At 63.2% G+C, this 25,313-nt stretch overlaps 1 protein-coding gene across 4 annotated transcripts; it reads left to right on the top strand.

Moving 5' to 3' along the window:
• The first annotated feature begins 1,264 nt into the window (after positions 1 to 1,264).
• Positions 1,265 to 24,017, top strand: SOX13 (SRY-box transcription factor 13). Of its 4 annotated transcripts, none has more exons than XM_075442890.1 (14): positions 1,265 to 1,346; positions 18,518 to 18,719; positions 19,288 to 19,393; positions 19,584 to 19,670; positions 19,981 to 20,153; positions 20,718 to 20,786; positions 20,964 to 21,075; positions 21,154 to 21,236; positions 21,318 to 21,477; positions 21,760 to 21,869; positions 21,987 to 22,083; positions 22,175 to 22,318; positions 23,388 to 23,604; positions 23,727 to 24,017. In XM_075442890.1, exons 2-14 carry the CDS (start codon positions 18,519 to 18,521, stop codon positions 24,010 to 24,012), a joined length of 1,845 nt encoding a protein of 614 aa, XP_075299005.1. In that variant the 5' UTR covers positions 1,265 to 1,346; position 18,518; the 3' UTR covers positions 24,013 to 24,017. The 4 variants fall into 4 exon arrangements, with proteins under 4 accessions (XP_075299005.1, XP_075299006.1, XP_075299007.1 ...); XM_075442891.1 differs by having other exon boundaries at positions 20,961 to 21,075; positions 23,388 to 23,586; XM_075442892.1 differs by having other exon boundaries at positions 20,961 to 21,075; positions 23,835 to 24,017.
• Positions 24,018 to 25,313: the final 1,296 nt, after the last annotated feature.

Raw genomic sequence — 25,313 nt, 5'->3', positions numbered from 1 at the left:
CCTGGCTCTGCCCAGCTCCGTGCATTCCTGTGTGAAGGACCCAGAGCGTGGAGGGGGGGTGTTGGGGTGTATCTGGGGTGTGGGTGCCCCAACCCCTCCAGAAACCCTGTGTTCCTGGTGAGTGCATGGCGGCTGGGGGAGCTGGGAGTCCCAGGAGCCCGAGCGCTTGTCTTCTGCTCCTGGGACTGGGTGAAAACAGTGTTTGGAAACATGAATTTCTCATGGAAGAAAATGACGCTGTGGGGGAGGAACCGGCTTGGAGTCAATGGGAATTTTCCCTGTTGGTGAAACGTAAACAGTTCTCCTGCAATGTTGACATAACATTTTAAAGATTTCATTATACAAAAAAGGCTGCTTGTCAACATTTGTTTGTCCAGACCAACCTCCTCGCTCTCCAGCTGCAGCCCCGTTTCACTCCGAAGGAAGCGTTTTTTTCCTGCGGGAAGGCGGGCGATGGCAGTCCCGCCGGAGCTGCCGGTGGGCTGCGGGATGCGGGGCGTGGGGCGAGCTCCTCAGCGGCCGAGGGCCCCCCCTTTTCCCTGTCGATACATCCGAGCTCCCAGACGGGTTATCTGCTCAGCACCAGCACCGGGTCCCCCAGCCTGTGTGCCAGAACGCTGTCCGTCCGGCTGTCTGTCCGGCTGTCCGTCCGGCTGGGGGGCGGCGGGCTGTGTTGTCTCCCAGCCCCGCGGTGGTCTGTGGTTTTGGACTGGTTTGGGTGGCCTGGGTGAGGGAGGAAAAATTGGGGGTGATGGGGGAGGCTGGAAGGCGGGTTTGGGGGGGTCTGTCGCTTGGTGTGACGTGGTTTTGGGAGTCCCCCCCAGTGCTGCGTGGCCGGGCACCATTCCAGCCCCTCGCTGGCGTGGGTAGGATTGATCCCTGCACAGACGGGGGTGTCGGGGGGTCCCAGGGTGCCCCCCAGACTCCTCCGAGTCCTGCCTGAGTCTGCGGGGGTGTCTCGGCCCTCGCCGCAGGACCCCAGAACAGCGGGTGGGAGCAGCCCGGAGGCTCCCGGCCGTGTCACGCGTGGGTCCCCCGGCGGGGCAGGGGGTCCCGAGGGGAGGGAACGGGGCAGAGTGGCCGCCCCGGAGCCGGCTGCTGGCTGGCTGGACCAGTGTCCCTCCTCCTCCTCCTCCCCTCCTCCTCCTCCCCTCCTCCTCCTCCTCCTCCTCCTCCTCGCTCTCTCTCGGCGCCGGGGCAGCTCCCACCGGAGGCGCTGGGGACATGGAGCGGACCTGAGCCGGGCGCGGAGGCGGCGGAGCCCGCACCGGCACCAGCAGCACCAACAGCACCAGTACCGGCAGCACCGGCAGCGGCAGCGGCGGGGACCGGGGCGCAGCGGAGCCGTGAGTGCGGCCGGAGACACGGCCCGGGGCGGGGGGGCACGGACATTGCCCGGGGCGGGGGGGGGGGGGGAGGGGCACTGACACGGCCCCGGGTCGCCGAGCATCCTCCTGGGTCGCGATCCCCGAGCCCGGCTGGGCTGAGCGGGGCTGGGGGGGGCTCCTGGCAGGACCCCCCCCCCCCCCCCAAGCCCCTTTGCTTCAACAGGAGAAGGGGAAGCGGGGGGGGGGGGGGGGGGGGGTGCGGGGTCCGTCTCTCGCACAGCCCCGTCCCTGCTGCAAAGTTCAGGGGCTGCAAACTCCGAGAGCACCCCCCGCGCCGGCAGCCGGGGAGGGGGAGAGCCCGGCTGGGAAGGGGTTCAGCCACGGGCACCCCCCGGGGGCACAGGGCCGGCGGGCAAGGGGTTAACCCATGGATGACATCCTTCCCCCCCCCAGACCCTTGACCCGGCTGCCAAGAGCTGCCCCACTGAAGCCCCCTCCCCGGACCCCCGTCCCACCCACCCTGGGAAGGTTTCTCGCCCCTTCGCGCTGGTGGGACCCGTCCTCCTGTCCCGGGCACGCAGCCCCGGCCCCACTGGGTGCTGTGGGTCGGAGGGCAGAGGGGTGCAGGCTGACAGCCCCCCCAGACACAGCTCTGGGGGTCACAGCACAGACACTGTGCACGGACAGGCGGACACGCTGCGGCGGCACAGACGGACGCAGGGCCCGGCCGCCGGCACACGCGTGTGTCCGCAGGGATTGGGGCTGCTCATGAGCGATCACGACTCCGTGGCGCTCAGGGTTGGGGTCCCCATCCCTCGTCCCCCGCCGTGGGATGGACGGGACATCCCTGCCCCGTCACGCATCTCCCGCCGCCTTTTCGAGGTGTGCTCGGTGGGGAGAGGCGATCGCATCGCTCCAGCCCGTCGCGGAGAGCCGCGTCCCCCAGCGCCGTCTCCATCGGGAAGCGGGCGCGGGGTCCGGGCGGGAGAACCTGCCGTGGGTGCCACGCGTGGGTGCTTGTCAGCCCGAGAGGGGCTGGGGTTGTTCTAACGAACTGCAGCGACGGCGTCGCGACAGCACGTGTCCGGAGAGAGGGTTTGGGACCGGGGTCGGCGCCGAACTCTGTCGCTTGCTGGGACCTAAGAGCGGATGAACCTTGTCAGTGAGCTGACGTCTTCCCCGGCAGCCATGGCGGGTCCTGCCCGCGCCTTGGAGTCCATGTCCCACCCGTCCGGGGCAGGTTTGGGTCTCGGGGGGCTGAAGCTGCTGTAGAGCGGAGCCCTCCCGGCAGCGGGGCTCGTGCCGAGGGGTCCCGGGGCGGCTGGCGGGGCTGTGGGTGCAGCTGCGGGGGATATTTGGGGGATTTCACCCCCCTGGGTGCTGGTCACCCTCAGCTCAGGGAGCAGCACCGGGGGTGATGGAGCACAGGCTGGGTGCTGGGTCCCGGGGACCCCCGTGGTTGAACACCGACAAAGTTACTGGTGAAAGAGAACAACCGAGAGATGCATCGCCCGGGGAGCCGTAAAGGAGAGGTTTTGGTGTGAAATGCGCAAATAAATAGAAACTTTGCTCCTTTCCAGCTTCGCCTAATGATTTCCAGTGTTTTATGCCGGGGTTTCGGTGCCAGGGAGGGATGCTGCCCAGGAAAAATTACAGACCGTGGCCGCATAGTGTTCGAGTCTCAGTTACATCTTGTGAAGTACCTTCAGCATGGAAAACACTTGACTTCCAAAGCAAATCTGGAGTAATAGATTTTAGGAGTGAAAAAGGACCATTAGCTCAGCTAATGTGATTTTCTCCACAGCACAGAGCAGATAATATCGCTCGGTTACTCTCCTATTGAGCCAATAACTCGTGTTTGTAATTCATGCAATTTCCTTTCAGTTCAATTTAATTTTGTACAGAATCCATTCTGTTGACACTGATACAGTACTTTTTTTTTTTTTTTTTCTTTTCTGAAAGCCTGCGATTTCAGAGGCTTTGTGTTAAAAATAGCTGCTGTCCTTTGACAAACGTGGGCAGGCTAAAGACAGTTTTCTGAATCGTTTGCGAGTGACACATTTTTACCAGCATCTCCCTCCGTGCTGTTGATTCGTTTCACGGGCGACTGGCAGAGCCGCGGCCGCGGGGCCGGGGGCTCGCCTCGCCATCCGATCCGGCATCGCTGGCGGGAGGCGAAATCCCTTGGGAGCAGGGTAATAGGTAAGAGCAGAGATCCCCGAATTTGTCAAAATCCGTTTCCCTCCCCGCCGCGAAGCTCTGCGTGCTGTCGGGGCGGCTCGCCTCCTCCGGCATGCCCGCGTTGCTTTTTTTACCCCTGCCAAATCAGAGCACCCAAACCGCCCCCTCCGGAAAGTCCTCCTGACGAGCAAAGTTTGTGCCAGCCGGGGTGCGAGATGTCCCGGGGGGAATAGCTGGGCTTTTTGTCTCCCTGCCGAAATGTCCATTTTCCGTGGGGGGGCCGGGGAGCTGTGCCCTGGCGCGCGGGGACATAGGGGAGATGGAGCCGATCGTAAACTTGTTATGTGCTGGAGGGGTTTTGATTTCGTCCAGGGGACGCAGGGGAAGGGTTTTTCTCTCCGTGCAGGGAACGCAGAAGCACGGTAAATCTTGTCTTTCAGTGGGTTTATTTTTACATGCGTTGCTTGCTGGTGGGCTCCCCGGGGCGCTTGCCGGAGCCGGCCGCTCTCCCTGCCCGTCGCCTTCCCAGAGCCGAGAGCGGGCTGGGGCCGAGCGGCCGTTTGGAGCCCCGCGAGCAGGTCGGGGGACGGGGGCGAGGGGTAGCAGCGTCCTTTGCGCTCCCCAGGTGAGTGCTGAGGGCTGGTTTGGGGGGCGATGGCGGGGGGCTGCGTGCCTGCTGCTCCCGGGATGCGGGGTCAAGCCATGTCCCGCAGCCGGAGCATCCTTGGGGCTGGTCCTACGGGCGTTGGAAGTTTCCTGGCGAGCAGGTGGAGTGGGGCAGTGATTCCCTGTGGGATACGGTGGGCTCGGCGTGGGACACTTCACTCGCCGCCAGGTCACCTCGCTGTCCCCAGCCCTCCCGTGAGCTCGGGGCAGCCGCGGCTGCTCGGGGAGATTCCCCCGTTCTCCGGCGTGTGGCAAAACCAAACTTTGGAGGATTTTGGCGTGGTGGCTTTGCTTTGGGGGGATCCCTCACTGCAGAATTGAGGGGATTTGGGGACCCTGGGGGCTGGCAGAGCGGCAGGACAGCCCCGTGAGCCCCCGGCGCGGGGCTGCTTGCCGTCCCGTGCGAGCGCGGTGAGCCCCGCTTTGTCTGCCTGCCGCAGAGCCGCGTTCCTGCTCGCTCCAGCGTTATCCCGTTGGAAACATCGCCGCGGGTCGGTGTCGGGCCGGCTTTGCGCCTGCCCGTGCGCTTGCCGAGATCCGAAAAGCTTTTCTTACCGAAGCAACAACCTTTAACCGGCGGCTGTGACCGGTTGTAGGGACGCGCTGTCAGTACAGCTCTGCTCTGGTTTTCCACCCTGGAAGTTCCCAGCCGTGCTAATAAAATGCGTACTGCTTATTTTCCTAAAAAAATGCATTTATTAGAAAAAAAAATAGTCCGCTCACAGACAGGGCAGTTGCTACCTACAGCCTGCGGTGCCGTGGAGAAAGCCGGCTTGGCCTCTTTTGTTCTCTCCTGTGGCCGTGCTGCTGAACGTGGCATCGCTACAAGCTGGGAACTGGTAACGAAATAATTTCATTTTCCCTCACCTAGCAAATAGCGATGGGTCGAAGCTGCCGCTTTCTGTGTGTCTGACGGCAGCCTGGGCTGGCAGCGGGGCTGGTGGAGGGGTTGTGCTCGGTGGGAGGGAGAGCCCAGAGAGACGGGCAGCCCCGGGGCCGGGCGTTCCACGGCTGGGGGTCCCTGGCAGCATCACGGCCACCCCTGGCCGGGCAGGGCTGGGCTGTCCTAGGCTCTGCTGCTTTATTTTCCACAAACTTTGTGGAGGTTTTGGTTTCATTGCACTGCGGGGAGGAAGATTTGGGACACTGAAAAGTTTTGCGCGCCGCATCACTCCTTTCCACCCTGTTTAACCCGCTAAAGAACATGCAAAAGGGAAATAAATTAGTGCAGCTTATGACAGGTCTGCTGGAAAACATCTCGGTGCCTTTAGCCCATCCTGTGCCTTTTGGGGAGTAACTTCAGCGGTGAACTCGGGCAGAGCTGCGGCCGGCCCGGCCGTGCCCCCGGGGAGCACCCCACTGCCGGGTGCTGCGTGTGCACGGCTGAGAAGTGCGTGGGCTCCTCCAGCACGAGGGAAGTTGGCAGGGTCCACGGCATCGACTTTTGGAAAGCTTTCTGCTGCTTGGAAGCCCTCCCTCCCACTCCACGTCCACCTGCTCTGGGACCACATGTCCCAAGCTGGAACCGCTCCAGCCCCAAACAAGGGCCCTTGGTCTGCCCAGTCCCACCATCTCGGCGCTGGGGAGGCGCGGGGGGGCCCGGGCTCGCGTCAGAAACCCCCCAGCCGCTCGGATGGGTCGGTAAAAAACAGGAGCAGGGGATGCAGCGGCTGGATCCGCCTCGGTAAAGCATTTATAGCAGTGTGGTGGAGCGCGTGGCTGAAGTGGAGGATGGCGTCAGGGACACGGCTGAAACGGCCTCATCCCCTTCGCCTCCCCGCACCCACCGGCACCTTGGACCCCGAATGGCTCTGCAGCTGCTTGCAGTGTTGTTTTCCAAGGGGAAAGCTACCTCTGGGAGCACTGTGCCGGAGGGAAGCTCCCTTCCCTGCCTTCTTGTCCCGCTCCTGCTTGCAGCCCTGCAGCTGAAGAATGCAAACTGGGAGATAGATCTGAAATATTTGAAATTCTGCCTCTCCATAATTTAATGCCCCATTAGCACCCAGCCCCGCTCGAGGCATGTGACCGTTATAAAAGACGCAGTCTGGTGGCTGCGGAGGCTGGGAAGCCTCCCCCCACCTACCCCCAGGTGTCTTATCAGAGAGGAACAAGATAACGGGGCTCATCATTAAAGCCACCTCTGCGAGCACCCACTCGCCCAGGCCAAAACCAGCTGGGCTGAGTTCTTGTTTTTTAATTCTGCCTGGTGAAGGCAGCTCGTGGCAGTCCATCGTCTGTTGGGAGGAAAGAGGATAAGATGATAAATTAAATATCGCAAAGAGAATTGAAAGAACGTGGGGGCTGCAGTGAGCCCAGCGGGGGTATTTGATCCTCTTTGCCCGTGCAAAATGGGGTTGTTGTGAGCTGGGAGAAGGCAGAGAAGATGTAGAAGCAGGTAGACAGAAATACCCAGCGGCATTGCCAGCCCCACGCAGCACGCGATGCTGGGGCTGCCGCCCTCCCCTGCCACTGGGTCCCTGCCACTGCCGGGCCAGAAATCAAAACTCTTTGGACATGAAAGTCGACCTGTCCCATTCAGCGGGGCTGGCAGGGCCGAGCGCGGCCGGGTGACGCGGTGGTGGGACGCTGGGGCCGGGCGTGCCGGCAGCCCCCATCCGGCAGCCCTGCGGGGATGGAGCGGGGGCATTTCCCAGCAGGGACGAGGCTTTTCGTGCTGCTGTACTCAGCACCCATCGCAGCGATCGTCACCTCCGGTGTTGTCACCTAGCACGGCTCTTGCCTGGGTGCCTGGCTGTGGGTTTGCAGCGAGCAGCCCTCGTCCCTCGTAGTCTTCCTCGCTGGTTCTGGCTGGGTGTTGATAGCACAGCACGCCACCGGTTTGCAGCCTTCTTCAGAGCCTGGAAAACCGCCGGTTTGAGAAAGCTGAGCTAGGTGATGGTGCGAGTCGGACTGCAGCAGGGGTGCTGGGGTGTGCCGAGCCGGTGGTCCTGGGCTTGCATGTCCACCCTGCTCCCCACGCCGGCTGGCGAGGCCACCGGAGAGCCAGTCCCCCGCGCTGGGCAACCCGCATCCCTCCTGCCAGCACCCCATGGCTTTGTCCCCACCGTGTCCCTGCGGGATGCAGCCAGGAGAAGCAGCTCGGGGTGGGGAGAGGACAGGACCGGGGTCTGTAGGGACACAGCTCGTCCCGGGTGTCCTGACCCGGGGGGGGGATGTGTGGGTGCCTGTGGCCACTCCACCAGAAACTGGGGACCACGCGGAGCTGGGAGGGAGCCTGCGAGCGTGGCTGCAGTGACCAGGGGTGCGTGTGCGTGGGTGTGCGAGCTCCGAGCTGGGCGGGAGGGTCCCCCACCCCCCCCCCAGCAGCCCCTCTGGTTCATCTACTGGAAATGAGCTGATATGGGAAGGGTGTAGAAAACCCCTGCTCTGGCCCAGGGTGGTGGCCCCGGGTGGTGGCCCTGCCCGCTCCCTGCCCAGATGCCAGAGCCCGGCTTATCTTTTGTCTGGAACAATAGAGGGCTTGGCTCTATTCTTCTACCTTGCACGCCCAGCCGGAAAGCGAATCCCCCGGGGCAGGGGCTCGAACACCAGTGTGCCTGCCTGCGGGAGGGGGTCCACGGGCAGGGCCACCCTGCGTGGGTCCATGGGGAGCTCCGTGGGGAGCTCCGCAGGTGAATTCCCGAGCGGGAGAGGCGGCTGTTCGGGACCTGATGGATGAGCAGGAGTTTGTTTTTCTTCGCTGTGACACGGGGATGTCAGGAGCTGGAGGGTTAACTGGGGGGGGGGGGTCCCCAGGGCTACGCCTGGGCAGGCTGGAGGACCCATCCGTAGCTACGCAGGGCGCGGGCAGAGGCAGAGCAGCGTTTGCCTTGCTTGGAGGCTCTCGGGCTGTGGGTTGGGTCTCCAGGTGCGGCACTGGCCATTGGGCTTCCCGGGCTTCCCGTGCCCAGTCCTTACGGCTGCGCTGCTGCGGGTCCGTCCTGGGACCTGGGCTGGGGAGCACACGCTTTTTCAGGAGGGAGTTTGTGCGTGTCTGTGTTTGCAGGTAAGGCCGGTACTGGCCACGGCTTTTGGTGCAAACGGCACAGCCCAGGGGAACACGCGGCGGGACCCCTGCGAGGGTTCGAAGCCGGCTCTGCCCCTGAGCCCCTCGGGCTCCAAACCGCAGCCCACGGTCCCGTCCAGCCCTCCTCCTTCCTCCGCTTAGAGGGGCAAAGCGAAGCTGGCCGTCCCCGCGGGGCTCCCGGTGCGGTCAGCCCAGCTCCGGCGGCCGCGTGCAACTTCGCCGCGGTGGTGTGAAACCCCTCCAGCCCCTCTCGTCCTCCCCGCGCTGCCCGATGCCACCCCACAGCATGCAGCTGGGGCGCAGCGCGGGGGGCTGCGTGTGCCTGCCTGTGCCTGCCCATAGCTCCGTTAATCCACGCAGGGAGCACGCTGGGACACGGCACGTGGAGGAGGGAGCTGGCTTGGGGACCCCAAGGGAAATCAGTGGACGGGGCGGGGGGACAGGTGCCACCGGGCACAAAGAGCCCCTTGTGCTGCGGGACGCAGGGAGCCGCGGGCTGGCTGGGGGCCCTGGGAGACCCCCTTGCAAACGGGGAGGGTTGGCAGCTTCTTGCTGCAACGCCTCAACCCTTGTCCGTGCTGTGTTTTTGTTGTACAATGAAAACTATCCCAGCAGGCCGGTGAAAGCTTGTTGCTGAATTTCTCTGCTCCCCCGGAGGAAGAGGAGCCCGGCCGGGAGCCGCGGCACGACCGGGATTTCGTGGGCTGTGGAGGGGAGAGGTGTGAAGCAGCCCTGCAGGGTGGTCGTGGTTCGGAAGGTCGCTGGACCCCGTGGTCCGGCAGCGGGACGGGTGATGGGGTGCCCCCCACCCCCAGAACCCGAGATCCCCCCTGAACCCGAGATCTCTCCCTGAGCTGAAAGAACCGTTAGCGACAAACATGGCGTGAGCCAGACCGCCGCTCCCTCTGGCGATTTCTCTCTCGCAGACGTGAGACCTGCTCGGCTGACGCGATCGCCGGCCCCGGGAGGCGATGCCGGCGGTGAGCCCCGTTCCCGCTGCGGCGGGGTGCTCCGGCTCGCCCGCGGGGATGAGCTAAACCCTGAGCCGTTCACGTGGGAGCCTGAATCCGCACCCTAAATCAGGGGTAACACTGTGGAAGTGACCACGGCTCACACTGATAAGGGGGAGAAGTCAGGCCAGAAGCGTTTTTCCTTGGGGGTTTTCATCCAGACTCAGCCAGCCACGACTCTTCTGAGCCGCAGCGCAGCAGGAGCGGGGTCAGGGTTGCCATTAGTAAGGGTGTGATGATTTGGGCAAGATGATGGACAGCTTCTGGCGCCGAGCACCCGTCCTTCAGGCTGGCTTTTCTTGCAGAGGGAGGTTGACGATGGCCCCGGCACCTCGTGGGGCAGCTCCCGTCACGCCAGCAACAAAAAAACCCCATAAAATCTGTTGCTGAAATGTCAGGTGGCCCCAGCAGCTGGAGCTCGCCCCTACCCCGAATTTGGGCAGCAGCTGGGGAGGGCGAGGTGGCTCCGCGGGGCCTTTGTCCCTCCATGTCCCAGCACATGGCGGCTCAGGCATAAGGACCTGTTGGTTGTGGCTTAGGGTCCCATGCGAAAGGACCCCGGAGGTTTCCGGGGTGCTGGCGGCTGCGGGGCGTGGGGCACTGCGGGCGGAAACGCGGCCCCATGATTTTTGGGTGCCGTGAGTGAGAGGCACCGGGGCTGGCTCTGAGCACCCTTTCAGTGCTCACGTGTGTGCCCAGCTCACCCCGGGAGAACACGAGTGCAAGCGAGATGGGATGGGTCCCCCGAAAGAGGGACACCCCCCACCCCCCCCAAAGCCTGGGGGCGGCTGGAAAAATGATGACGTTAGTGGAAGGTGTGAAATGCCACGAGAAGCTCAGCGAGGGTAGGGGGTGACGGACACCGGCCGATGCCATCAGGATGGACCATGGGGCTGTGCCAAAATAGCACCGGGTCCCGCGTGCCGCAAAGCTCACCCGTGGGTCCCTCATGGCAAAGTGCGTGGAAAAAGGGTTTGGAAAGCCCTCCCTGCAGCCCCAAGCCCCGGGGGTGCATGGCGGATGGCCGTCGAGGCGAGTGAGCCCCGTGTCTTTTTTGTTTTTTCTAAGCAGGAGAGGAAAAGGGTCAGATGTCTTCGCCCCTCCGTCATGCGATAGGAAAGTATTGTTTACCGAGCAGCCGAGTCAAACGTGCCCTCCGCTCTGCCTGGAAACGCTGAGTGAGTGAAATTACACAAAAAAAACGACACCGAGATTGGCCTCCCCGATAAGCCCGAGGGCTGCTTTTGGGTGAGGGGGGGACAGAAACTGCAGAGAAAAGGAGGGAGACGCACTAACCGCGCTCCCTCGCCGCACCAGCGTCGCCGCGCCGTCCCGCCGGGGCTGGGTGAGTTGTCCCCGTCCCTCGCCTCCCGGCTCCGCTGGCCTCCTGCTCCGGGCATGGATCTTGCTTTATTTGCTCTGGGTTTGCTGATTTTAATGATTTCTTTCCCGTAACTGATTGTTTGGTGCAAATGGGTTAAACTGGGGAGGGGGGTGATGGAAGGAGCTGTGCTGAGGTGGTGGGAGGGGGGTGTGGGAGCAGCCCCAGGGACCTCCGCCGGGTCCCGGGGACCTGGCAGCTCCCCTGAGCACCCACCACCCCGGCATCACGGGGACCACGGGCCTGATCCAGCCACTTTGGGTGCAAAGCCTCAGCGCCTGCGAGCCCGGCGGGTTTCGCTGCTGGTCTTTTTGCATCCAGGCAAAGCAGGAAACCTGTTTTAAAAATTATTTCTGAGGCAGAAAAAGGGAAAGAAAGAGTAAATACCCGGTCTTCAGGGTTCCTCCCTCCTCTCGCTTCCCCTGCACCTTCCCTGGTTAATACGGTGCGATGTTTCTGTGCTCCACTGGCTCTAACGCTGGGGAGGAAAGGGAGGGGAGAGGGGAGAGGTGCAGGGAGGAGAGGATCTCTGCAAATATGAAGACTGGGGGCTTTGCATTTTTCCCTGGAGCATTTAGACCTGCAGGGAAGGGGAGTTTCTTCTTCCAGCCCTTCTCCCCGGCCGTCCCTGCCCACACCGCCGCTCGGACCCAAGCGAAGTGCTCGCCTCTGCTGAGCACCCGCTTTTCCTGCTGCACCCCGGAGCTTAAAGATGCTTTCCCCTTGCTTAAAGATGCTTTCAACCACCTAACCTTCCCTGGACAAGAAGCCTATCTGCCTGCAAAGCCGGAGGCGGTGCAAGGAGATTTTTTCGTTATTAATACGTCTTATGGAGAGGAAGAAAAATAAAAAGCAGCCCCCATCTTGCAGACAGTCTAGTCTTGTGGGCCAGGAAACGGGAATGACCAGCACGGTCCCCGGCCATCACGTGGGCCGTCACTGGGATTGTTCCCGCGCCTTCTTCCTCCGGGCTTTGCACGGTTTTAAATAATTCCAGTGCGACGGAGTTTCCTCCGCTTCCCTGATGAGATCATTCCCCGGCTCATAAATCTCGCGGCCAGGAAGTTCCACCTGAGGTTCAGTTTAATTTTTGCCCTACTTAAAACCCTTCTGTCGCTCATCCCAGCAAAGGAAAAATGTGTTTGGGTTGTGGCTGTCAAGGCGGTGGACGTGTGCCAGTTTACACTCGGGGAAGGATCCGACCGCCTCTTTGTATTTGATTTCGTTATGCGGATAGATATAAAACCATCGGCTGGTTTTTGTCTGCATCCTGATGCAGCCGGGCTTGCGGGAGGTGACATCCCTGGATCCTGGGATGCGGAGGCACGGCCGGGTGGTGGGGGGGGTCCCAGCAGAGCCCTCGGGCAGGGAGCAGCTGGGTAACCCTTTACGCCAAGACAGGAAAGCGTTTTGCAGTGATGAGTCCCTCTGCCGTCTCATAAGAAACCAGAGCAAGGTGATAAAAACCCCCTCCGAAGCACCGCAAAACCGGAGTTAGCCGTGAGCTGGAAACTGTTAGTAAGTGGGGGCAGTGGCCCAGTTAAAACCTGCACTGGGCTGGATCGACTGGACACGCGGACCCACAGGGAGCGTGTTGTGCTTGTCTCATCGTTATCACGGGAGGCTTCGCTTTCCCGTTCGCACCCGGAGCATCCCACGTGTCCAGGCTCCGTCACCGCCTCCTCGGGTCCAGCTGGTCCCGGGGCAGGGTGCAAGCCCCGAAGGGGTGAGGTGGATTTCGGCAAGTGGGGTTATTCCACGAGAGATAGGAAAGCGGGAGCCGAGCCTCCGAGGACTCAATCTGCTGTAGCTTAGTGCTCACACAGAGCACGGAGCCGGGATCTCCTGGTGTGCACAGGCCATGGAGGATGTGCAGCCGTCCTGGTCGACAACCCCGATCCTCTTCTTCCCCACCACAGCCTGAGAATTCATCTTTTTCCCCCTGTCTTGCAAGTGTTCACTCGAGTGAAGTCAGTGATTAATATCAGTTATTTTCTCTCTCTCCTCAAGTTTTGAATAGCAGGATTGATTTGATTTCCCCCTGAACTTCTCAAGGGCTTCTCTGCTGGCATGCATCAGAGGGATATGCGTTTCATTAGCAGTCCGGGATACGGCCTGGGGGCCTTTGAAGAGGGCAGGTTGGGGTTTTTTTTTGGGTAGAATTAGTAAATTCTACGCTAGCTGGTTGTAATTGCTTTAGGGTTAAATCTGCCAAGTGCCGTGCGGTAAGAGGAGACCCGCGTTGCTGCTTGTCCTCTCAGTAGATGGGGAATTGATGCTCCTCCCCACAAAGAGCCGTAATGTGGCAGCGCTGAGGCTGTGGCAACAGGAACTCTGCCAAGGGCGTAAGGCACGATCCCAGGGACACCGGGACGGGGGTCCCAGGCCCGGTCAGAGAGGGGACAGAGAAGACCTGGGTGGAAGGCGAGGTGCTCCGGGTGGCACATGCAGAGGGCTGACCCCCTGCCCCTTCCTGCGCCGGCCGTTCCCGGGAGTTTCCGTGATGCCGATGCTCTCACCGCAGCGTCACCACTTTGCTCCGACCCGTAGAGACGCTTCCGGAGGCCGTGATCCTTCAGGGGGAGAGAAACTGCCTTCGGGGAACCGATGGTGGATGGAGGTTGGACAAAGGCCGCTCTGTTTTGTGTGGACAGTGGGAAATCCCAGCTCCTGCTGACGCCGGAGCTTCTCCCATGGGACCCCAAGTCTTGCCAGGATGGAGCGGGGTGGTTGGGGTCTGGGGTTCTCACTAGGATGGTGAAGCAACCATCGGCTACCGCTGGGCGGGAGGTGCCTGGCAGCTTGCGTGGGCACCATCCTGCCCATGGCAGGGCTTCGCACGCAGTGCCAGCCTGCTGCTCCATTCTGCACTTGCTGGGCGCTTACAGCTGCCCCTCTGCTCCCCCAAAATCCCCCCACCTGCCAAAGATCTCCCTTCTCGGCGCTGATTTTGCAGCTTTTCCGGCAGCCTGAGCTCTCGGCAGCTTGCTGGGCAGATGGAGGTTGTGGCAGGTAAGGTGTTGAAAGCGCAGCGTCTGAGGATGCGCGAAACGTGGGCTCGTGCTCCCCCAGAAGCAGAGGGTTTCCGTTGCTGCAGCAGCCCGGTCCGTGGGCCAGCACGTGTCCTGCGAGCATCGCTGCTCCGAGCGGCTGCTCAGGGGTGGTGGCATTTCTGGGGCTGGACACCTTCATCATCCAGGTGCCTTCTGGGTTTAAACCTTGCTTTTTCAGAAGCGGTACGCCCCGGGGTCTCCCTCTTTCTGCCCCGTTTCACCTACACTGCATAGCCAACGTGCTGGCATCACCCTCCGTCCACGGCTGGGGATGGCAGAGCCCCGCAGCCGCCTGCTTTCGCCTGCCCGGGGAAGAACCCACCGTACGGCTGCTCTGCGTCCCCGGGGAGGACGGCAGCCCCGTGAACTTCCCCCAGCCGCGGCCGTTCGCCTCGGCCATCCCTGGCCATCGCTGCCCGGGCACGGCGGAGGAAGCCATCCATTCTTTTATGTGTGAAGGCACGCCGGGCGGAAACGGTTGGAAACAGCCCCGAAAGGACATTCCAAGTCTGGCAGGAAAATGGCCTGCTCGTCTGGCAGGAGATGGGCTATTGTCTGTCCCGGTGGCCGGCCGGGATTCCTCAGGCCCCACTTGGAAGAAGAAAATGTCCGTGTGTGTCTTTATTTTTTCCTCTGCTCTCTCTCTCGGGGGCTGCGAAGGCTGCGCGTGGCTGGTGCGTGCGCAGCGGTCGTGTCGCACCGCCCCGGCTCTCGTCGGCGTTGCTGTGTTTGCTCGCATGGTGTTTCCCCCCCCTTGGGTTTTTGCCCCGCGTGCTTCTCCCCGGGCTGGGTTGGTTACCTGGGCTGTGGCGGTGGGATGCGGCGGGGGGCTGCCTGCTGCTCGGGATGGGTGGATGTGGGATGGGATGGCTGGGTACCGCGCTGGGCTCCTGGAGGGGAGAGCCTACCATAACCCATGAACTGATGGCTGTGACTGGGGAGAGGGAGGAAAACAAAAACCCAAGAGCCTCCCCGGCTGTCCCGGTCAACCTGATGGGCAGGGGGACTGCCAGAGCCCCCCTTCTGCACCCCTGGGGTGCGACCGGCCCCGAGTCGAGGGGCAGGACCAGCCCCGAGACAGGCACGCTACGGCATGGAGCAGGGGTGCTGGGGCACGGGGCAGGGCTGCGGGACCTGGCACTTTGCATCCTCTCCCAGCCCCGGCGGTGGCGGCCGTGCCGCTGCCCCGAGCCGAGCAGCGCTGCGGCTCTTCCTCCCGCCCCGGCAGCCCGGGAGACTCGGCGTGTTTGTGGCTTTCTGGCCTCCTGCACCCTCCGGTATTTTTGCGCAGATCTTTTAGGTTTTGATGTAACCTCAGCGTCTGCTTCATCCCTGCCCGAGCTGCGGGCAGAGTTCCCCTGGCCTCCAGGACGTCGCGTCCGCCAGCCCCCCCCTCCAGCAGAAACCCTTCTCTCACGGCTGCGGGGAGCCGGTACCACACCTTTGCCGAGTGGCTTTTCGGCTTTTCTTCCCCTTGCTGCTCTGTGCTGGGGGGGGAGATGCTGGCAGCCCCCTTCTCCGCAAAGCCAGAGCCCGCACAGGCGACTGGGAAGAGGCGCTGGGTGCCGGCGGGGGGGTCTCAGCATCTCGTCTGCGGTGCCGGGCAGGGTGGGGGCTTGCTGGCACCTCGGCCTTTCGAGCCGTTCTGCTGCGACACAAACGGGGCAGATAGGATCGGCTGGCGGGCAGGAAGGGTGGCACGGCCGCGGGGAGAATTGCAGGACGTGCCGGTCGGGGGTACGAATGGAGAATGAAAAGCTGCCCAGCAGCTGGCTGTCGCCATCCCACAAATCTCAGCCCTTGGGCTTGCTGGGCTGGGATTTGGAGGCGAGGTGAGCACGCTGATGCCTCCACAGTCCAGGTGTTTTTGGGCTTCAGCACTTGTGAGATGAGCCCCCCTCGTGCTCCCCGAAACGCCGTGCCGGGAGCGAGCAGCCCCATGGGTCCCTGCACCCTCACCGAGGACTTGAGGGTCCTCCAGGCTGGCACTTCGCATCCCAGCGCCATTCCCTCCCTTCCCCTCCGCCTTGCATTAAACGGGAAACATGAAAGGCGAAGATCTGTCCGGCTCCCTGTGCCAAGGCAATTGTTCCCGTCCTTGTTGTCTGCCACAGGCAGCCCCGGAGCCCGGCACCTGAGCCCGCAGCACGGGGCTGCCGCGGAGCCAGCCCTGTAACAAGATAACAGCGCCGTTCGCTCCTTTTTCTTCTCTCTCCCCCTTTTTTTTTTTTTCATTCAGCAAACCATCTAATAAATCCACAATGAGGCCCCTTTCAAACAGACCCCTATTAAAGTACCGGCCCCATTTTAAGAGTAAACTTCCAGTGGCACCAGGAGGTGAAGCACAATAGAAATGTGACCTGCCGGAGGAGCGGGACGCTGCTTCTGTGCATCTCTCAAACCGAAGGCACCGAAGGCATCGCCCTGCGCTGCAGCGTTGCTGCTGCTGCCCCGTTGCCTGGGCACCCGGGCAGCATCCCTGCCGCAGGGATGCACTGAGCAGGGTATTTTTGCCTCTTGAAAAACCAAAAGGGCTGGAAGGTGGGAGCGGCTGTGCACTCACACCCGCAGGTCCTGAGCTACGAAGGCGCCCAGGGCAAGGTGCTGCAGCCGCCACGCACGCGTGCCTCAGTTTCCCCAGCTGTAGCACATTGAGAGCACGGGCTCTGGGGCAGCGTCGCGTGGCAAACCCAGCTTCTGCGGGTCTCTGGGGCACGGCTGCCGAGCACGGACCCGGGCGTGCGAAGGCAGGCGCCGGCCGGCCAAGGTGAGCCGGGGCAGGAAGGGCCGAGGCGGGCGGTGCCGCAGGATGCAGCGGACACCGGGCGATGCCGACGCCGGGAGGAAGGCCGCCGGCCCGGCCAGCGCGGTGGTTTGTTCAGCGGAGGGCAAGGGAACTGAGATTAAAAAAAGCCCCGCTAAGATCAGAAAGGCTGGCGCGCACAGTGCCCTATTGTGGAGCTGTCACACTTCCCTTTACTTTATTGCTTTTGTCCAACACCCTATTGTTCCACTTCCTTTTGTCCCCTATTCACAGCCCTGGCTTTTCATTACCCAGCCGGCCTTGTTGTTTTCGTTTCTTTTGTTTGAAGTTCCTGAGAGGAAGGTTTTATTTTCAGCGGTTTGATTAATTCGCAGCTTGAGCTGGGCTTTGTTTGTTATGTAATTGCTGCCCCGAGTTCGGGCAGCCCGGCTGAGCCCCCCAGCCCAGCCCGCACCCCCAGCCCTGATTTCGGGGGGTCCCGATGAGCAGTCGGGGTGTGGGAAGGTGAGAGGGAGCAGAGTACGGGGGTCCCAGTGGTGGGGTGCCAGAGCCGGGGCAGGGTGCTCTCCTCATCCCACCTCGGCAGCCCCTGTGGTCCCACAGCCCGGATCCTGGCTCCTGGCAGCTGCCGGTGTAAATCCTTTCCTTAACAGCTTCCCTTTCCCATTATTCCTCCCTGAAAGGCGAGCTTCGGGAGGGTGATATTTGTTCCCATTCTTGCTGTGCGGTGTGAGGGTTGGTGGCCCTGAGAAGGCAAATCCCTCCTGGCGTGCCCGGCACTCGCTCGGAGATACGGCAGCCCTGGCACCGCTGGAGGCTGCAGAAGGGCTGGGGCTTTGCGAGGGACGTGGCTGTGACACAGAATCCCAGCATGGCAGGGTTGGAAGGGACCTCTGTGGGTCACCCAGCCCAACCCCCTGCCCAAGCAGGGTCACCCAGAGCAGGCTGCACAGCACCGCGGCCAGGCGGGGCTGGAATATCTCCAGAGAAGGAGACTCCACAGCCTCCCTGGGCAGCCTGGGCCAGGGCTCCGTCACCCTCAGAGGGAAGAAGTTCTTCCTCATCTTCAGCTGGAACTCCTTCTGCTTCAGTTTGTGCCCATTGCCCCTTGTCCTGTCACTGGCACCACTGGAAAGAGTCTGGCCCCGTCCTCCTGACCCCCACCCTGCAGATATTTAGAGGCATTTCTAAGGTCCCCTCTCAGCCTTCTCTTCTTCAGGCTGAACAAGCCCAGCTCCCTCAGCCTCTCCTCGTAGGAGAGATGCTCCCGTCCCCTCATCACCCTCATAGCCCTCTGCTGGACTGTCTCCAGTAGCTCCTCAAACACATGTTGTTTGGGGCAGAGCCCATTGAAAATACCAGTTCCGGCCGTGCCTGGGGTCGGCTGGGGTTGTGTGGCTCGTCCCCCGTAACAGCCTGCGGTCACTTCTGCGGTGCCCAGCCGAGGGACTGGCAGCACCGGAGCTGGACGGGCACACACAGCCATGCTGGTGAAGTCGGGAAGAGCCGTTCCCCGTGGCCGGCCCCTTGCCCTGGCTGGGGCTCGGCTCGTCCCAGCTCTGTGCCGTGCCGGGGACTCCCGGAGGAGCGATTCTGGTGGCTGTCCCAGCCATTGTGCGGCGGGGCCAGGATTTCCATTTCCCATCGGAGCGGGAAACCTGCCTGCTGCCCTGCCAGCTTTCGAGGCACGGCTCCTGGGGCGGGGCGGGGGAGGGGGATGGCTCCTGAGCTGATAGCTGGGCACCCCTGTGGTGCTGGCTCGGGTCTGGCACAGGTCTCTGTCGCGGTGAGTCTTGGGTTGCTCTCTGCCAGGCTGCTGGATGAAGCACGGAGGCACGTGCTCATATTGGCCCTAAACCCCATGCCGTGGTGTGAAGGGCTTGTTCCTCTGGGGGCTTCTGGCCATTGAGCCCCAAATCTGCCAAAGCCTGAGCTCAGGAAGCCAGGAACAAGATCTCAGCTTCTCCAAGCTGTGGCAAAAAGCAAGACCTTTGCCCCTGGAAAACCAGCAGCACAGGGCACCCCAGTGTGGGGCCAAGCTGGGGAAAGGGGTGCTCATGGCTGGGGGGTGCCCCATGACTCTGCTGATGGCCCTGTCTCCCCGTAGGATGTCCATGAGGAGCCCCGTTTCTCCCCACCTGGAGCTCGATGGAGCGGGCAGCATGGTGAACTGCACCATCAAGACGGAGGAGAAGAAGGAGGGAGGCTGCGAGTCCCCACCGGGGGCTGCCCCCAGCACCGAGTCCGGGGCCACCGGGCCACCAGGACCACCGCCGAGGGAGGCCACCGACCCCCAGGCCCTGCTGCAGGTGGGTCCCGTGGCTGTGACAAGCACTGGTCCTGGCTGGGGTCCCATGGGGCTGGCAGAGCATCGCGGCCATCCCCACACCGGACCTGGGCTGTCCCCAGCAGAGAGGGGTGGTTGTTTCCCCGGGTGGTTATTCCTCATCCCAAGGAAACCAAGCTGAAACCTGAGGTTCCTCCAAGGCTTTCTCGCTGTTGCTGATGCTCTCGGGTCAGCCCTGGCAGAATTTGGTGTGGAGCTCCCCGTTGCCACCTCCATCTCTCCATTTTTAATTGCTCTTGGGTTTTCTCTCCCCCGACCAGCAGCCTCAGCCCTCCTGCTCCCTCCTCCCTCAGAGGAGCTGGCCAGTCTAAATAAATAATAAAAACCTCCGGAAAAGGAGTTGTTGCAGCACAAAGAGCAGAGATGCTCTCAAACTGGGCTGGGGGGAAGGTGCCTGGCAGCGCGTGGTCCAGCAGTCGGTGGGGCAGGGCTGGCTCCGAGCATCCCACCGGCCCAGCATCTCCTGCCCGGAGACCTGGGGACGTCCCCGTTGGGGGAACGGGTGCCGAGTAACGCTGTGCGTGTCGCAGGAGTCCCGCTCGCCCGCCGGCGATGCGCTGGAGCCCCGGTGCTCTGCCTTCGAGCCGGCCGGCGGCGGCCAGGAGAAGCTGGACTTCAACAGGAACTTGAAGGAGGGTAAGAAAGGCTTCTGAGTGGCTTCTTGAGACCACTCCCCCAGCTCCCTTCGGGCACCTCCATCTTTCTCCAAAGCTGCGGGATGGGACAAGCCACCCCGTGCCGTGGTGCAGAGCCTCGGGCTGTGTTCACCTGGCTGTCCTCTCCCTCTCCCTGCTCTGCCGACCCCGGTCCCTGCCGGCACGGACAGTGATGCCGACCATCGAGAAGTTACTGTCCAGCGACTGGAAGGAGCGGCTGCTGGGCCGAAACACCGCCGAGTCCAAGGAAGTGAAAGGTGAGGTCTCCCCCCAGCCACCCACCTCCACCATCCTCCCTCCTGCACCCTGTGCCTGGGCAGCCTGGGCTGGAAACGAGGTGTTTCCCACCTTAAACAAAACGTTAGTTTGATTCTTTGGGGAGCGAGCACCCCTGAGGAAAGCTTCCTGCTGACTGCACAGAGGGGACGGTTGAGCACGTGGGGATCTTTTTGCCCCCTGCGCGTTAGCCATTCCCCAGCCATGCATCACCCACCAGCACCCGGCAGTGGTGATGATGCTGGTCACCCTCCCCAAGCCCCTGACCCGCAACTGCTTGGTTTCTTCCAGGAACCCAGGAGAGCCTGGCAGAGAAGGAGCTCCAGTTACTCGTGATGATCAACCAGCTGTCCACGCTGCGGGACCAGCTCCTGACGGCCCACTCGGAGCAGAAGAACATGGCCGCGATGCTCTTCGAGAAGCAGCAGCAGCAGATGGAGCTGGCGCGGCAGCAGCAAGAGCAGGTGGGCTCGGGTGCCCGCGGGCAGCCTGCTCGGGGGAGGCATTTGCCAGGGACCATCCATCCCTTTGGGGATCCCTGCAGGACCTGCTGGGACCCCTGCGAGTGGTGGGGAGGTGGCTTTGGCACTGGGGACAGCGGCACTTCGCTGTCTGCCCAGAAACCCTCCCGTTTTCTGTGCCCATCCCAAAGTCTCCCTGTCTTCCTCCCTGGTGCCAGGAGGATGAGGGTCAAAGGAGATGGGAATGGCAGTCCTTAAAATAATTAAACCACACTGGCTCCTTCCTGACTGCACTCTCTTTGCTCTTAGGACACCTATTTTTCCTCATGGGTGGCCCATATGGTGCTAAGGGCCGGGGTGACGCTCCTGGCACACACCGGGGTGGGGGTGACCCCCCCCTTCCCCCGCCAGCCCTCCCCACGGCCCTCGGGACCCTCCGCAGACCCCTTGTCTCCATGTTGCCGGCGCTGGGCAGCTCGTGCCGGGCCGTAGCCCCGCCGGGGCCAGCTCGGCGCTGCCGCTGATGCTGCTGAACCCCGCTGAACCCCGCTGTCTCCCCTCTGCCAGATCGCCAAGCAGCAGCAGCAGCTCATCCAGCAGCAGCACAAAATCAACCTCCTGCAGCAACAGATCCAGGTAAAGGCGGGGGACACCTCCCCGCGTCCCCTCTCCCGTGCTGGGTGATTGCAGCCCTGTCGTGTGCCGGGCGTGTGTCCACTCCCGGGGCCGGGCAAGGGGGGATGGCACTTGCCTGCAGTGTCCCGCAGCGGTTGTCTGGTCGCTCTGCTTCTCTCCTCCTCTTCCCTCCAGCAGGTCAACATGCCCTACGTCATGATCCCTGCCTTCACCCCCAGCCACCAGCCTCTCCCCGTCACTCCCGACTCCCAGTTAGCGCTGCCCATCCAGCCCATCCCCTGCAAACCAGGTGAGCGGGGTCCCCCGGCACTGCCCCAGCCCCGCGGGGTGGCCTTGTCCCCAACCCCTCTCCCTTTGCTCCCTGCAGTGGATTACCCGGTGCAGCTGCTGCACAGCCCCCCTCCTCCCACGCTGAAGAGACCCGCCGGCTCGGGCCACCTCCAGATGCAGGTACAGCCCCAAAGCACCTCCATCCCCCGGGCTGGGGTGCTGCGGGGGCTGCACTTCATCCCCCCCTCCCCTCCGCCGCAGGAGACCTCGCAGCCGCTGAACCTGACGGCCAAACCCAAAGGTTCCGACCTCCCCAGTGCCTCCAGCTCACCCAGTTTGAAGATGAGCGGCTGCCAGTCCCTCACACCGAGTCACGGGGCCACCAGGGACCTGCAGACCAGCCCGTCCAACCTGCCTCTGGGTGGGTTCCCAAGTGCCTTCGCTGATGGATGGTCCCATGCCCTCCCAGAGATGGGGACATCTCTGCTCCCTGGGGTCCCTCCTCTCTGGGGGAGCCTGGGTGGGCACCTGTTGCTCTCTGCCACCCCCTTGGGGCACACAGTTCACAGAATCACAGAAGGGTAGGGGTTGGAAGGGTCCTCTGTGGGTCATCTCGTCCATTGCTGGGGTGGGACGGGGTGCTGCGGGGTGTCAGAGGAGTGGGGTCACGTGCTGATGGGTGCCTATGCTGGTGTCCTGCCAGGGTTCCTGGGCGAAGGCGACGCCATCACCAAAGCCATCCAGGACGCGCGGCAGCTGCTGCACGGCCACAGCGGAGCCATGGAGGGATCGCTCAGCAACCCCTACCGCAAGGTGAGGGGTGCGCGCCGGGTGGTCACCGTCCCCCTCTCCAACCCCACCATCAGTGACCAGAGCGGGGTCTCCATCCGCGGCTCGGAGCTGGTTCCTGACTCTCCGCTCTCCTGCCAGGACCACGTCGGGATTGATTCTTCCCCAGTGAAGGAGCGGGTGGAGGAGACCCCTGCCCACCGGCTGGACGAGGCTCTGTTGACCTGTGAGATGGACGGTGAGGACGGCTGGGAGCACCGCACTGTGACCCCCCCACCCCGGCTCGCTCCTGCCTCTGGCTCCTGACCTTGCTGGGGTTTCCCTCGCAGGCTCACGGCACTTCCCCGAGTCCCGGAACAACAACCACATCAAGCGGCCCATGAACGCCTTCATGGTGTGGGCGAAGGATGAGAGGAGGAAGATTTTGCAGGCCTTCCCGGACATGCACAACTCCAGCATCAGCAAGATCCTGGGTGAGTGCTGGGGGGGCTGGGGCAGGACCCCCCCCCCTGCATCCCCGCAGGGGGACACAAGCTCCATCCAACTGCTCGCTCCGCTCATCCTCAGCCACTCATGTGTGGGTGATGCCCACCAGGATGATGCTACCCTTGTGGCATTGCTCTTGGAGGTGCTGGTAGCAGGTTTTGGTTCCTGTGTGCTCTCCTGCCCTCCTGGAAACGTGGCTCTGAGATGGTGCAAGGGGCCGAGCGCATGGGGAAGGAGCTGGTGGAGGACACCTGGACACAGTGGGCAAGGGGCTTGCATGTCTCCATGCCTCAGTTTACCCGGGCCACCTGGCTCGTGGTGCAGGCACAGGAGCTGGGCTGTGCTAGCGCTGAAGAACACCCAGGAACACGGCACACAGGGACTGACAGGAAGATTTAGGTGACGGTGGGGTGTCTCTGGAGGTCCCCAGCCCTGCTCAAAGCCCAGCTAACTCCGTAGACCCATCAGGATGCTCATGGCTGTGCCCTGTTGACTGTTGAGCATCTCCAAGGACGTTGAGGCTCTCCAGGCACCTCCAGCTTGTCCTTTTCTCTCCCAAACTGGACACTGGTCCAGCTGCAGCCTCCCAGGTGCTCCGCTGAGGGAATTAACCCCTTCTCTCCGCCAGCCTGGCCCCCAGCCCCTCTCCCAGCCCAGCCCAGCAGCCTTTGTGCTGTGCCCTTCGTCGCCCTCCTGCCCGGCGTGCTGGTGGCGATGACAATGAAGGTCAGCCAGCGGGGGAATGCGAGTCACACGCTGGCACAGCCTATTTTAGCTGCAGCACCTGCTTGCCATACCTTGGAAAGGGTCGAAAGCCACGGCCCGAGAGGGCTGGGGACCTGTTCCCGGTGTGCCGGAGGGCTGGCTGCCCGCTGCGGCTCGGGGCTCCCGCCGGTGCAGCCGCTCTCGCCGGCTGCGTGCAAATTCAGGTGCCGTTTGCACAGGGGATGATGTGAGCGTTAATTAACTCGCCATGGCTATCCCAGCTGGGAGCTGGCATGGGTTTCATGGCACCAGGCGGGGTGTAAGCCTGCCCTGCGGCTCCTCTCTGCACAGGCTCCCGGTGGAAGTCCATGACGAACCAGGAGAAGCAGCCCTACTACGAGGAGCAAGCCCGGCTGAGCCGGCAGCACCTGGAGAAGTACCCGGACTACAAGTACAAGCCCCGACCCAAACGCACGTGCATCGTGGAGGGGAAGCGGCTGCGCGTGGGCGAGTACAAGGCGCTGATGAGGAACCGGCGGCAGGACGCCAGGCAGGGCTACTTGATAGGGTAACGCGCCCCTTCCTCCCATCGAGGGGGCTCGCCGAGCCGCTCGTCGGGGTGGGTGCCCCGGGGAGGCAGGGAGGGCACCTCGACGCCCTGGCCGGTGATCGCATTCCCCTGTCCCGCAGGCCCCAGGGCAGCCAGATGCCCACCGCCGCCTCCTCGGACGTGCTGTACCCGCGGCCGGTGGGCATGCCGCTGGCGCCGGCGCTGATGGAGCACTACCTGCCCCGCAGCGTGGACCCCAGCATGCCCGTCATCGTCAACACGCGCAGCCTCAAGGAGGGCGACGGCGGCGGCGGCGGCGACGACGGGCACTCGGTGGCCGACGGCGAGATGTACCGCTACAGCGAGGAGGAGGACTCGGAGGGCGAGGACAAGAGCGATGGCGAGCTGGTGGTGCTGACGGACTGAGGAGGGTCCCGGGGGGGTGGTGGGTGGGGGGGGTGGCAGGGCTGGCTGCCACCAAAAAGGTCGCAGCATCCCCCGACGGGACGGGACTCGGCCGAAGGGAGCGAGGGGGGAGCCGCTGATGCCTGCCTATGGGTCCCACGAGGGTGGGCACCCAGCGTTTTGAGTGGGGTGCTGCCCTGGGGAGCGAGGAGCAGAGACGTGCGCTGCACGGGGCAGGGGTGGGACGCGCCGACCCCGCTGGGTGAGCTGGTCAGGGCTGGCTGCTGCCGGGAATGTGGCTCTGCAGCTCAGCCCCGCTCCGGTGGCAGGGGGCACGGGGAGCTGAGGCCGCCTGGCCCGGGGATGTGGGTGCCACAGCCACCGAGCTGTCACCTGCCTGCAGCTCCCCAGGAGGGCCCTGAGGGTATCAGGGGGCAGAAGAACCTCCAGAGCATCTCCCAGCCCCGCAGCACCCGCAGGTCCCTTGCAGAGAGCCTCACCCGCAGCTTCCAGCCCCCGCTGCTGGGGACATGGGACGGGGACACGCTTGCCCCTCGCTCAGCCCCGCCTGACCTCCGCGCCGCGTTTCCCATGCAGTCTGCAGAGCCTGCCAGCAGATTCCCATGGAGCCGTTTTTAGCTCTCGCCTGGCCCCGGTACCAGCCAAGGGCTCCGAAGAGCCCTTTATGCCCCTGACAGCTCTGGCCCACTTTGTAAATAAAGGGGGTGCCCGTTCCCCGGCTGGGCCGTTACCCCCTGCCCCGGGCACAAGCCCCCGCTGCGGTGGGGACGTGCCCTGGCCGTCCCTGGGCACCTCTCCCTGCTGCACCCCGGCTCGCCAAGCCCCAGCCTCCACCCGCGCCCTGCATCGCGACACCCGCAGAGGGAGCGAGAGCAGCCATTTAAAAAAAAAAAAAAAGAAATAATTAAAAAAAGATAATACCTTGCTCTGGTCAGAGCCTGGCCCGGGGGTGTTTGGGGCGTGGCGTGGCCGTGTGTCCGGCTGTCCATGCGTGCTGTCTGTGCATGCTGTGTGTGCACGGTGGCCATCGGTCCCTGCACGGTGTCCATCGGTCCCTGCATGGTGTCCAGCTGTGCGTGCACGGTGTCCATCGGTCCATGCATGCTGTCCAGCTGTGCATGCATGCTGTCCGGCTGTCCATGCACAGTGTCCACCTGTCCGTACACACTGTCCAGCTGTCCGTACATGCTGTCCGGTAGCGTGTCCACGCTGTCCGACTGTGTGCAGACTCCGTGCACCGCCCTGTGGCGACAGCCAGAAACAGGCTGCAGCGGGGCTGGGGCTGCAGCCGGGCCCGCGGA

The sequence above is a fragment of the Opisthocomus hoazin genome, chromosome 25 (genome assembly GCF_030867145.1).
Source record: "Opisthocomus hoazin isolate bOpiHoa1 chromosome 25, bOpiHoa1.hap1, whole genome shotgun sequence".
In the NCBI taxonomy this organism is placed as follows: domain Eukaryota; kingdom Metazoa; phylum Chordata; class Aves; order Opisthocomiformes; family Opisthocomidae; genus Opisthocomus; species Opisthocomus hoazin.
This window is presented reverse-complemented; position numbering and strand designations above follow the sequence as displayed.